The 12,862-nt window shown below is 36.5% G+C and overlaps 1 protein-coding gene across 27 annotated transcripts in view; it reads left to right on the forward strand.

Annotated features, from left to right (window-relative positions):
- GPHN (gephyrin) overlaps positions 1-12,862 on the forward strand; it is a 242,589-nt gene that overhangs the window by 186,441 nt on the left and 43,286 nt on the right. For 14 of the 27 annotated variants that reach the window (XM_015864844.1, XM_015864849.1, XM_032444763.1 and 11 more), the window contains one exon: positions 10,610-10,652. In XM_015864844.1, the coding sequence (XP_015720330.1) occupies positions 10,610-10,652 (43 nt within the window). Of the gene's footprint in view, positions 1-8,215; positions 8,279-10,609; positions 10,653-12,862 lie in introns of all 27 variants that reach the window. The other 13 variants (XM_015864840.1, XM_015864845.2, XM_015864843.1 and 10 more) reach the window with 1 other exon arrangement.

Genomic DNA, 12,862 nt, shown 5'->3' on the forward strand with positions numbered 1-12,862 from the left:
GAGTAAGCTTCAGTAAGAAAATTTCTGGAAAATTAGCCTAGATGATCAAGTCAAAGTGAATCATAGCTCCTATTACACTGCTGCTTAGACTTTGGGAAGATTCACTGATGTGAATGCTGTAAGTGTGATCCAATCTATATGCTGTCTCCAGTGGACACCATGTTTTTAACACGTGGAAATCGATTTGTATATGTACAATGCTGTCAGAAATGTGTAGCTTAAATGTTGGCGGATTCCTATAAGTGCTCCCAACATTATTCCCATATTTTCCATTTTTTAAATACAGTCTTGTAACTTGGAAACAGATTTTTGCTAAGCCTAATTAACATGTGGCTTCTCATGTGAGAGCTGGAGGGAAGGGGTGTCGTTATTCAGTGTTGTCATATCCTTTTTTCTTTTACCATTTTCCAAGATTCAGTGCTGCTGGAAGCCCAGCCAAATAAATGTTCTGTTCTCAGCCTGATGTGCCAGGCACACAGTGGCAGGGGAGAGGCTGCTGATGTGTGGTGCTGGACCTTGCAATCTGGACTGCCAAATTTGAGACAGCGCTAAAGGAATCTTATCCCACTGAGCCTTCGATGCTCAAAGCAAAATCCTAAATGCAGATCCTGTTCCCAGTGATTTCATATTTCTGATTGCTTTCAAAAAGAATTACTAACTTGTGTTTGACAGTTCTCGGTGCAGCATTTGCTCTGTTCCCATCTCCTTCCTGTGGCTTATGAACTCTCTGAAATCAAGTTAGTCATCCACGAGGATTCTGATTTCATTTTAAGTATTCTTCTCAGAGGAGTATAGTGGGTGTTTCTACTTCAGTAGACAAGCAGAAATGGCTCTTCACTGAGGTTGCTGTACTGGCAATCTGCTGATTAGAAGATAAATTCACAGTCTGAAGCTTTGTTTTCCTCACGTCTCCTTAGTTTGAATCTTAATCTAAAAGAACAGTATTCTTTTTTATATTTGAAGATGTAAAAGTCTGAGATATTGTCTGATGACTGTATACATCGGAGACTATGACGAACACCATATGTAAGATTTTTATCACCCTTTTTTATTGGCTCTTCTTATGCTGAAAGCCCTTCAAATTTGATGGTCCTAGCTCAAATAAAAATGGGAAACTTAAGCAACATCATTAACATGAATTAGTTTGTGCAAAAAGCCAACATGTTATTGTACATAACCATAGGAAATGTGCTTTCTCTGTAAGGCAGATTTCAGTTCTTTATCACATGTGATGTTAAATGGCTACTCACTGAAATTTAAAAAGGGATTTCCTGAAAAGCACTTCCCATTTGCAGGTGCTGGATATGTATATAATTGCATACAAAGATTTTGTGATGCAAATTTTAAAAATCTTGTCATTAAATTCAGCATCACATGTTGATAATGTTTTCATTTTCCTTGAAAGCCATGAAAGACAGCAGTTTTGCAGCCTTAAACCATGTCTGTGCCAAGAATATTTTTATTAGTGTAGAGTCATGTGGGAAAAGGAATACTTTGCTCCAGCTCATAGAATTAAAAATGTTGCTCAACCATTCATTGTAGAATGATAAGTAAAATGTCCAAACAAAATTGCTTTTGAACACCTATGGGGAAGCTGAAATTTAATATTAAAGATGCTTTAAGAAAAGAAGAAAATGGTTGATGCCTTACTTGTGGACTCCAGACCCAAAAATTCATTGTCTGATGGCTTTTAAAGCATATCATTGTTTTAATTTTATTGTTGATGTTCACATGTTCATTTTTTTCTGTCAGAAGTGGAAAGGACATTACCTCAGTAGTCAGCTTCAGGAAGCTGGACTGTAAGCATCAAACATAGGTCTTATGCTTTTTTAGAAATTACAAGTCGGATTTGAAATCCTTTGAAATTCAGTGAAATTGTGTGTTTTTAAATCCCAAGGACCTTGGATCAAAAGAGTCAAGGTCCATAGGCCTCAGAAAGAAACACAGTGGAAAACTGAAGTGCCAAACAGACGTCCCTTCCCCATCAACACATTTTTAGATACTGACAATACCTCGACATTTAAACTGAGTTGTGCTTCCCAGTTGCAGCAGATGGGGTGAATGAGGAGTGCAATTCTCCTCCTTTCAGTTCAGGTGATGCAGTTGGCTGCTGGAAGAGAAAGCATGTTGCTGTACCAGAAAGTCCTGAGTGGGTACTGAGGAAGATTTTATGGCATTCTCTGTCTCTGTATTCATGCAAAATTTGAGTTTTATGCTGGAAAACCTTCTTAAATCATTTTTAGAGTTACTCATTTTCTCTGTGCCCTTCATGAAACATGTACTGAAGGATTTTTACGTACACTGAGCACTCCAAATGCAGTTGAAATAAATAGCAGCTCAGGGGCTTTGCATTCTGAAATAAATCCAGCTGTAGGCATGTCAAGTTAAATTTAGTCTAGATGTCTCTATGTCTCAGTTTTGTGTGTGTATATTAAAATTATCCCTCAACCTCACAAAGATTTTATAAAAATAAATTTCTTTGTCTGTGTAGGGAAGTTTATTATTTTAGAACAAAGCACACCAGAGAAATCTGTAAAGTCTTAGGTAATTCCCCATTCAGAACAGCTTCAATAGTCTTTAATAAGTAACGCATGAAACTACTTTTTGAACCGGTAGATTACAGTGAAATAGGCTTATCGTGTCTTATGTGGAAGTGCTATAGAAATTAATTATAATGGAATCATAATACCTACGTGTCCAAAGAAAAATAAGGGCAGCACACATAATATTGATGTAATATTTCACAACTGCAAAGTGTTTAACTTACTGATGTTATTTGGTCATATTTGAGCAACAAAACAATTGTTTTAAAATTCACAAAATCACTTTGACATTTTCACCATTCAAGAAAAATAGATTCCATGTGTGCAGTAGTTTGAAAATTGGGCTGTTGTTGGAATTGGCCATTGCTGGGTCAGGGAAGAGAAATACGGAGTCAGTTGAAATTTCATTTAAAAGAAAAAGCTGCAAATAGAAAGGAAACTTGTTTTAAAATGTCAGTCTTGTTATTGTATGTCAAGGGTTAGGGAATAATTTATAGAGTGCTTGAGGACAAGAGTTTTATACATCACTTCTGTATTTTTAGCTCATGTGATTGACTGCAGCTTAAAATGACAGTTGAACTGAAATGAGCAAGAAGTGGAAAGAGACTTAACACCAGTTAGGCAGAACGTAACTCTGACATCTAACGCTTCTGTGGCTGATTGATCAGTCAAAGTGCCAGGATGTGAGTCTGTACCAAAATAAGACTGAAAGGTGGTAGCAGGACAGTTTTGCAGGGTACAGGATTCTCAAAGCACCAAGTAAGGAATTTCAAAGGAAGGAATTCAAGGAGAGTATTTGACTTTTTTTACCAGTCAATATCCTTTAACAAATGTTTTCTGAAACAAAATTTTCTCCTCCTCTCATACTAATGCTTTTAAACAGGTAATTGTTTTTAGTGACAGGTACGTGTGTGAGACAAGCAGTTAGTATCATTTTTAGATGGCAGAGAACATAGAGCCACCAGTTTGCCAAGATATTCCTTTTCCCGTACTGCCCTGAAAAGACAGGGAATAAAAGATGGAGAAAAACCAGGAGCAAATACAAGGGATCTCGGTCACATTGGTTAAGTTTTCGTAATTCTTTTCAATAAAAGCATTTATTCTTTTAATGATGTTCAATATACTACACAAATAATTCCCATTTCTGTAGCTAAGATGAGGGGCAGCAGGAATCTCCTCCTCTTATATCTCTTTGGAAATAAAATTTATTCACTCTGCCTTTATTTACATTATCTACTTCTCAAACTGCATAATATTTCCAGGACATTTGGGGATTTCTTAAGATTTTCCTTCAAACAAATAACAGTCTTGGTCACAGCCAGTAATACAAGTAGTATGATTTTTGTTTTAACCAAGTACAATGTTCCTGGAGATTTTTTGTGTCTTACACATCCCGCTTGGATTTTGTTAGCACGGGTTAGAAATGTACATTAGAGCTTAGGCACAAACTGTTTGACGTTAATTTTTATGTCTTGATTCAATATGGGCCTTAGCTTACATAAGATGAATGTTCTCTTTAGATTTGTGTATCCTGCTTGATGTTGCTTCTCTGAACAGAAACAGCATGATCTTGAATGAGCCCTAAGCAGTCCCTAAGATGTCACAGAAACATGCTTTCTGTCTCCAGTGTTGTTCATATAACATATCAGTTTTTTTCTTCTCCAGTTCTTATATTTTTCTTCATATAAGTGAACTAGATGGTCTTAAGAGGGTCCCTTCCAACCGTACGATTCTGTGCTTCTAAATGTAAATCATAAAAACTTATGTGAAGAAATAACGTATTTCTTTTTTCTTTGCCTCTTCTTATTCTCAGCTGTCAATCAAGTCTATGCTTTCAGTTCGCAATAGCAAGTTTGCTTTCCCATTAGCTTTCTTGACCAGCGGTTTACTATTTTGTGTCCTTTTTTGCTGTATGTATCACAGTTCTTACTTTTCTATCATTTAGGGAGGTTTTTGCTTGCAGTTTTAATTGATGCGTAAGATTTTGTTTGAATCCTCTTCTAGTACAAAACATTTTTGTTTTGCTTCTTCAGAACAAGGCCAGTTCCAAATAGCTGAAAAAGTAGAATTGTTATTGTACTTGCATTCCAGAAGACTGTCCTTTGCATTTTGATCTTATTTTGTTTCAAATATGGGATAATATCTTTATTACTGCTCCAGTGAAAAGAACCAATGCAGCCCTCTTGTTTCTATGGTGCATTCATCAATCCACTTCCACTGTCCTGTTTGAAAAGTGGTTAGCATGAACACTAATATGACCATAAAATGTCATGTATGTGTTTATAGCCTACTGCAAAACAAGGATCAAAATCAAATAAATGTTTATGTTAAAAGTTGGGAGAGTGGGAAGAAGACTCAGAAAAAAAGACTTTGGAGGTAGAAACGCACATTCCAGGTTTGAAGATGACTTTTCTTTAGTGTCCAGACCACTAAGCATCACACTTAATAAGCAGCAAAAATCTGCTTCTGAAGTGCTATTGCCTTCAAAAGTTTTGTGCTTGTGTCCTCCAAGTGCCTGAATGAGTAACTCCATTTATAGACTACAACGTTGTTCATTTCTGAATTTTGGTGAGGAGATCACCACCAACAACGCTTGTCCTTTGTAAAAATATCTTAATGATCAATATTTGCCTTTATCAGATGTCTGGACTTCACTTTCCTTTCTGAAGTTTTATCAGTATCAAAGAGAAAAATGGTTCTCTCATTTTGAATTGACTCTTGTCCCGTGCAGATGGCAATAAAGCTTATCTGGAGAGTTGTACATTCAACTGGATTTAAGAGAATACAGTTTGAATAGGGATGCATTCCTGAAATAGGAATAGTTGCATCTTGTAGCAGCATTGCTTAATGCTCACTATGTTTGATGTTTTCTGGCATACACACTTCCAAGTACACTTCAGCCATGACTTTTTAACAACCACATCTAAGTATTCCATTTTAGTTTAATGATAGCAATTCTGTCTGTTCTTCAACAAAACCATTGAATTTTGTTATTTTTTCAATTTTCCTACTTTAACCTTATGTATGTTGAATGGTGGAATAAGCCAAAATTTATACATTTTGCAGTGTTATTGCAACAGTTTGAGACTTTGCTATTCTTAATTCATTTTACATATTTAGCTGCAGATACTGTTTAATTTAACATTGTGCTTCTCACCCTGGAAGAGTATTGTAGGCAAGGAACAGCAGGCAAACCACTGTAGTTACAAATGGGGTCATGTGAGTTTTGAAATCTGTTTAAAAGCAGCGCTTAGATTATTTGAGAGACCATTCGAAAGGCATAAACACAATGAATATTGTACAGAACTCGGGTAATGCCGTTATTGATGTAGGAGGTAACTAGTATAAACATGGTGAGTACAATCTGAAAAGAGGATTTAGCCATTGCAGTGTGTACTAATGCTTGTATGGCAATCAGATATTTCTTGCCACTTGAATGTTTAGCAGTATAAAATTTTAAGAAACATTGATGTGAGACAGTAGTGTTCTGTACTGAAGGGCTATTCAGTGCCAGTCACCTGTTCTACCCCTTAGGTAAATCACTTAGAAAAAGCAGCTACATCCCACAGAGTAAAGTGTCTTCATATTTCTTCAGAAATTTCACATAGAGATTACGTGAGTTACACACTTGCTCACTTATAGTGTGTGCAGCACCTCATAAACGGGTCTGGCATTTATGAGACTGTTAGAGGAACAGAGCTCCTAAAGCATTAACTGCTGCTGTGCTTTGCTTCTGCTTCCTTCATTACAGCTTGGCAAAATCATTCCCTTTCCTGTACCTTGGTCCTCTGTGTCTGTGTATGTTTGGATTTCTGCTGGTGGTTCCACATTCTGCATGCTTTCTTAAAGGCAGAGCAGTGTGCTCTCCCGTAAATGATCAAGATCACGGGTTAGACTCCTACAGTCTCTGTATATTGAGAAATGAGCTCTTTCTGTTGGTGATAAATCATGTTTTGGTGTCACTGTTCTGAACTGTTCTTCATGTTGTACAACTGGAACGTACTCACATAAGAGTTAGCTTTTCATATTGGGCTGGAAACTCTTCATCTTTGTGTAGCAATTTGTTTTATTATAACCAACGGCTTCTAATTGTACCTCCCATAATGAAGAGCTGACTTAATACTCTGTGATAATCTTGTTATGACTTATAAAAGGTAAGTTATTTATCTCACCATTCCTAATAAACATGGTAAAGTGTTGAAGGGTTTTTCATTTTGTTTTGTTCTGTTTTTTTTTTTAATTATTTTTCGCTCGAGATTTTCACTTGTAGCATAAACTCTTCTCTGTGTCTTTTTCCGTTTTACTTGTAACATCTTTTTTGGACTGACTTTTATTTGCAGCAAAACATACCACGTAGACTTATATAAATCCAATTCAGTGCAGTCTTTAATTTCCTTTTTCAGACCAGTTGTGATTGATAGATGTCGGCAGGTTTCTTTATTTTTTCCATTCCCTTAATTGAGTTTTGATTACATTTCTTCGTGTTCTATTTAATGCCTCAGCCTGTGGGAGAAAGCTTACTCTACATTCTAGAATGATAAAATTATATCTTAAAGGACATAAAATTCAATTTATATCTTGCTTTAAAAAAGAAAAAAAAAAAAAAAAAAAGGTTAAAAAGAAATGTGAGTTGACTGTTGTAGGTTCGGTTACATTCTTCCTGAACCAAGCAGGGGAATGGTACTGAATGACAACCCACTGTATCTTCTGCTGTGTTACACTGTGAGCCCAGGGGTGGTAGAATGGATAAACAATAAAACTACACTTTCCCTGTGAAAGGGGAGACAGCCACAGCATATTATTTCTGTAACTGCCTGTCAATGAGAGTAATTATAGTAGATGACGGTATTACCAATCATTTGCCCCACTCAGTTGTGGCACTATGTGCAGTGTGTTATGGATTCTTTACTTTGCAGTAGCTGTGAAAATAATACAGTTGGGTTGGTTTTGTTTTGTTTTGGTTTTTTTTGCTTTTTGTTGTGTTTTGTTGTTTTCTTTTTGTAAATGTCACAAATGAAGTATTAAAACAAATAATGACTATTATAAAAGGCACTTAAAGCATATACATATAACCCCTTGGATACAAAGCTCCATTACAGCTAAAGCTCTGTGTGCCATAAAAGTTGTACATTTTATTCAAAATCATATTTTACTGCAGTTTTATTTTAAAATAGCATTTAGGATATCAATGTGAAGTTCATATTAAATGAGCAAATATTACTTAATAATTTTGATGTCAGTTATGTTAAAACGCGGTTTGTATTCTGCAGCTGTGAGCATAGGTTGGGAAATATCAAGTCTAGCTGGTCCAGCCTTTTATTTTGTTGTCATGGATTCCTCTTCCACAGCTGCTTTTAAAATATGTGGGAAGCAAATAATATCTCATACTGCATGTGTTGCCCATCAGGTGAGTGATAAAATGTAAACTTTAGGTCGGTTGTAAGAAATCAAAAAGTACATTTCAATTTGTTGCTGAAGTCCTCTGTGTGCACAGAACTAAAAAAAAATGACCTGTAGGCAGCTGTGTGAAGGCAGCTGCCTGTTGTTACCATTGTCATTTGGGCGCTGTAAGAGCAAAACGTTGTCAGCACGTATTTTATATTAGAAGATTTGATCTGCAAATCTCAGCCGCTCTGTTCATTATAAATCTCTTGTTTTTGTCCATACGCTAGCTCCACTATAGGTTGGAAGGGCTTAAAGATGAACTCAGGAGGAATAGAGGCTACAACTCGAGAGTAACTATTACTGCTCAAAGGAGCTGTTTTCCATTCGCAAACATTGCTTTGCGCTATGGGTTTGGGCTCCTTCTGTTCCTCCACTTTGTTGAAGACTCTCTCTTGACTTTCATTTTACTTCTTTAGCACTGTCTTTGTCTGCTAACATTTTTTCTCCTTCTCTAGTAGCTTTAATCTGTGTCCTTTGGATCACATATTTCACTTAGTTTATTTTGGTAGATCGTTTCAAAGTTTGTGTTTTGTATTTTTGTTTTTATGCCTTTTTTAATTTAGGACTACGTTATCTCACTGAGTTTCATTCCACAGTTTGCTGAATTGCTTGGTTATTTTGCAGCAGGCACATTCCTCGTTTTCTCTTTTCATATGGTTTGCAGTGAGAAATAAGAGAGCCTCTTCCATTCTATACAGTAGTCCTACACACATAGGCCTATGTCTTCTTTGGCATACACTGTCTTTTGGCTTGCCACGTCCCATCCTGCTTCTCTATTTCTCTCTCACTCTGTGCCTCTCACTCTGTGCCTCTCTCTGTTGTGCTTTCTGTCCGATCATTATACCATCCTTTTGGTCCAGAATTGTCCCTTGGTAAATTACAGATAAGTATTTACTTCTTCCAATGAGAGTCCATGTCATACCTTTGAAATCTGGAAAAACAACTCTGGGCCAAATTTGGGCATCATTAATATTTTGTTTGCAGTTTTCTTGTGTAGTATTTCTGGTGGGAAGGAGGGAGGTTTTGGTTTTGGTTTGTTGTGGTTTTTTTTCTTTAGACAATTTTTTTTTTTCTTCAGGAAAGGACACCATAATCCACTCTAAGTTGCAACATTACTTTCCATAAGTTATTCCATTATAATAAGTAGACTGTGTTGCGCTATAGAATCCAATTTTTAATGTGAATATACATTTGGGGCAAGCTGCTGTGGAGCAGAAGAAAGAGGTTTAGAAATGGGGCACAACTCTTTTCAGCCTTAAATGGCTGTTTCTTAATGAAGCCTTTTAGGGGCTGAATGTGTGTCATTCCTCATTAACTGTCAGACCATACATATTCACATTCAAAACAAGTTTTATTTAACTACAAATTCTAACTGTAGTCTGAAAATAATCCTTCATTTTTCAGCAAATACAAAAGTTCTGCAAGGAAAATTGCACCCTCAAGTGTCACCTGTGCTATTCCACTTCTTTTGCTATTTATGCTTGGTTTTACCTTATTATTCCTCTCAGAAATTTAGCAGCACAACTGTCACTAAAGTAAAAACCTGAAGGATTCAGTTCATACTCTTAGTGGTTTGTCTTCCTGTGAAGTTTGTGTTGGCAGCTGGGGGTTTGTCCACAAGAAGGTCTCCTTATTCAGGTGTCACCAGCCCAGTCAGCTGGCCTGTCAGAAGGCAGATTGCTGTTCAAATTAGTCTGTCTAAAAACTTGCATCCAGTATTAGTGTATAGTAAGAGGTCTTTCCAAGCCTGAGAATTAACGAGAGCTGATGCTTCAGCAAAGTTCAATCTGTGTTGTGTTTACAGGACTGATACTCTGCAAAAGCATATTTTTAAAAATCTGCATGGTAATGAGATGGAACTCTAAATATCCCGTCTTAATGGAATATCAGACCAATGTGAATCCCTCAGTTTCACTGCAGTCAGTCATATCTATCTGGAATAGCACAGTGGCAGTAAGCATTCAGGGAGCGGATTTATTGAGGAGCTAGTTGTCAAAGTTCTCACACTCCTGTGTTTTAATGTAGAATTGCACCATGAAATTCATACTGAACGTAACATTTCTTTTAACCAAACAGAAACAATGAAGTAAATTTATCAGGCTCCAGACAGGAGCTGTTTTACAACTGTGATCTGCCTATGCAAAAAAATATTACTGAATATTTTCAGAATCAGTTTAATTCTCTGAAGTACCTGAACGTTATCAATAATGGAGTTTTAACACTGGGCGTGATAATTTAAGTATTTTGTCTAATCATAAAACAGAGGACATAGAATCAGAATTACTGTCATAGCAACTATACACAAAAATGTGGGTTTTTCTTTTAAAGCTGGAGCTTAACAAACAATTTTAACCACTGTGTTCTTTGAGCTTACTCTATTAATCTGTCCTTAGGCCATCTTGGGTTTTTCTCTGAGGGAAAGTTTAAATTGCTAATATTAGATTCTGATCATCAACTAGTACACTTGTGCTTAAAGATATTTATTGCTCGTAGAGTAGGGACAAAAGTTGCTGGGAATATGTAGAGCCTCTGTCTTAGATCCCAGGAGCTTGCCCATCTTATCTCTGTATTTGCATTCTTGTTAACTTCTGTAGCTCACAGACTGTGTGCTCTCTTTGCAGGTCCAGTCTAGGTGCAGCAGCAAGGAGAACATCCTCCGAGCAAGTAAGTACTGAAACTTCATAGCTGTGTTGTGCAACTAACGCTACCTGCAAGACAGGTCAGGTGAGAAGGATAAAGCTGGGATGAAGGGAGTTTCCAAAGGAAATTTAATATTTGAAGACAGTGAATTTCAGTCCAAAAAGAAAATAAAAGTGTATGTAGCTTATAGTGTTCACATCTTAATTGAAGCGGCCTTTTAATTTTTTCTTCTCCTCTCCTTGCTTTTCTGATGACACTGAGGTCCCTGTTGTTTGTGGTGATGAATTGTTTTAAGTGATGCTGTGTGTGGAAGTGTGTGCAAAGATAAAAAGAATCAACACTCAACGATGATTAAAACCTCAAGCTGGACATGTACAATTTTTATTTTCATACCTGAATGTGAAATGCAGTACAGAAGTTCAGTTGGAGTACAGATAATCCAATCAAATAACAAAAAGGTTAAGAGTTCAGATTTGTGCCAAATGACCTGGTCTCTAATTTGTTAAATGCCTTTCATTTCTGTTTAATCGGCTTCTTTCCTAGCTTAAAATTTGTTCAACCGTAAATGCATATATTTAAAACAACATACATCAGAATTTGTTTTGGTGATAGGAGAGAGGGCTGTCAGGAATTCTCTACGTTCTACAACCAATTGACTTTTATCTGCTTCAATGCCAGAGGATTATTTTGCCTTATAAAATGCTGCTATAAAATGCTATAATTATGGATGAGCTACTGCTTAGTAGGATAGTACTGGGTGGAAATGAGTTAAAAGCAAGTGAGTAAAGATGGAAAATATTAAGGGTGATAAAAATGGGAACAGAAATTACATGAGTTAAAAATCGTCAATTAAGGAATACAACTGGACTGAAAAATGGCAGGCAGACCAATTTCAGATCTTGCGATCATGCTGAGGAACATCACCGGTAAAGCCAAGTGAAATCAGTCATTACTCATAACTAGTGTGTAAAGTGTCCATTAGAATTGCAGACAGGCCTTACTACCATCAGAAACTCTACCAAGGATGACTTTTGCATATAGCTGGGCATGATACCTCAAGATGCTTTAATGTCCTTTTGTTGTTCTTGTTGTCTGGATAGAGAGGGTGGCCGAGTGCTCATGATATTTAGCTTAGGTTTTACGTAGAATCCCATAATTCAGTTATGTTGTCTTTAAGCTGCCAGTTTTCTGGTCTTTTCTTATTACTCCGACAGCTCCTTCTATAAGACTTGCGTAGAATCACATTTTTTTCTGGAAACTGACAGATTTTTTCTGCTGTTCTACAGAGCTGTGTCCTTGATCCCTTTTCTTTAAACCTTTAGACCTTTCTCTAACCCATCAAACACAAATTCAGCCATTCTGTATATGGAAATCTCCCTACTCTCTAATTTTTTCTTGTTTTGCATGTCTCTAACATCAATTCCTAGCCATCCCCCACTAAATTTTACCAGTCACAAACACCATCCCCCTTATCACTGCAAACTAATATGACCTGAGCTTCATGTACGTTGTTCACCTTGCTCTGTTTTCCTGCAGACTGTGCCTTTTCCTTGTAGAGTAGTTCTTTATAGATCTTGAGATAGAACATTTCCTCTCAATCTGAAGTTATTCTCAAGGTTCTCCCTTGGTATTTCTAGGTCATCCCATTTGGCTCCCATAAATACCCTCCTGTTACAGGTAGATCCATTCAAGATATTTCTACAAATATCATTTTCTTAATCTTTTGGCTTGTATCTGTTACTTCTTTGTGCATTAGTGAAATAGATCCTTCACTTCTGTTGCTCATCTTTGTTTTCAGAATCCTTCAAAGCTTGCTGTTCGTTGTTTGTTCTCTCTTAGCATCAAGAAAGCAAATACTCTGCTGGCTTCGTTTTCAAACAACTTTTTTCACATTTTCTTCCTTCTATTTGGGGAAAACAAACTTCTGTTAATCAATCCTTCTGTCTTCACTCACATCAGAATTTAAACATCACTTTGCTTGCAGTCACTTTGATGACTACAAAGTCTTGCCCGTGGATAGGACTTAAAACAGTCTGTTGTTATGACTCCCATCTTAACTTATATTGCAAATTCACCAGAACAAGGTCCACTTTTATGTTTTGTTTGCACACAGATTATTGATATGTATTTGTGGAGCATGATTATACATATACTAGTAGTGGTAATGATCTATGCTAAATAAGTAAAATCTTTATAGATTTCTGAGTTGCCAGTGTTTTAAAGACAGTATTAAA

This window comes from Coturnix japonica, chromosome 5 (genome assembly GCF_001577835.2).
Source record: "Coturnix japonica isolate 7356 chromosome 5, Coturnix japonica 2.1, whole genome shotgun sequence".
NCBI lineage: Eukaryota > Metazoa > Chordata > Aves > Galliformes > Phasianidae > Coturnix > Coturnix japonica.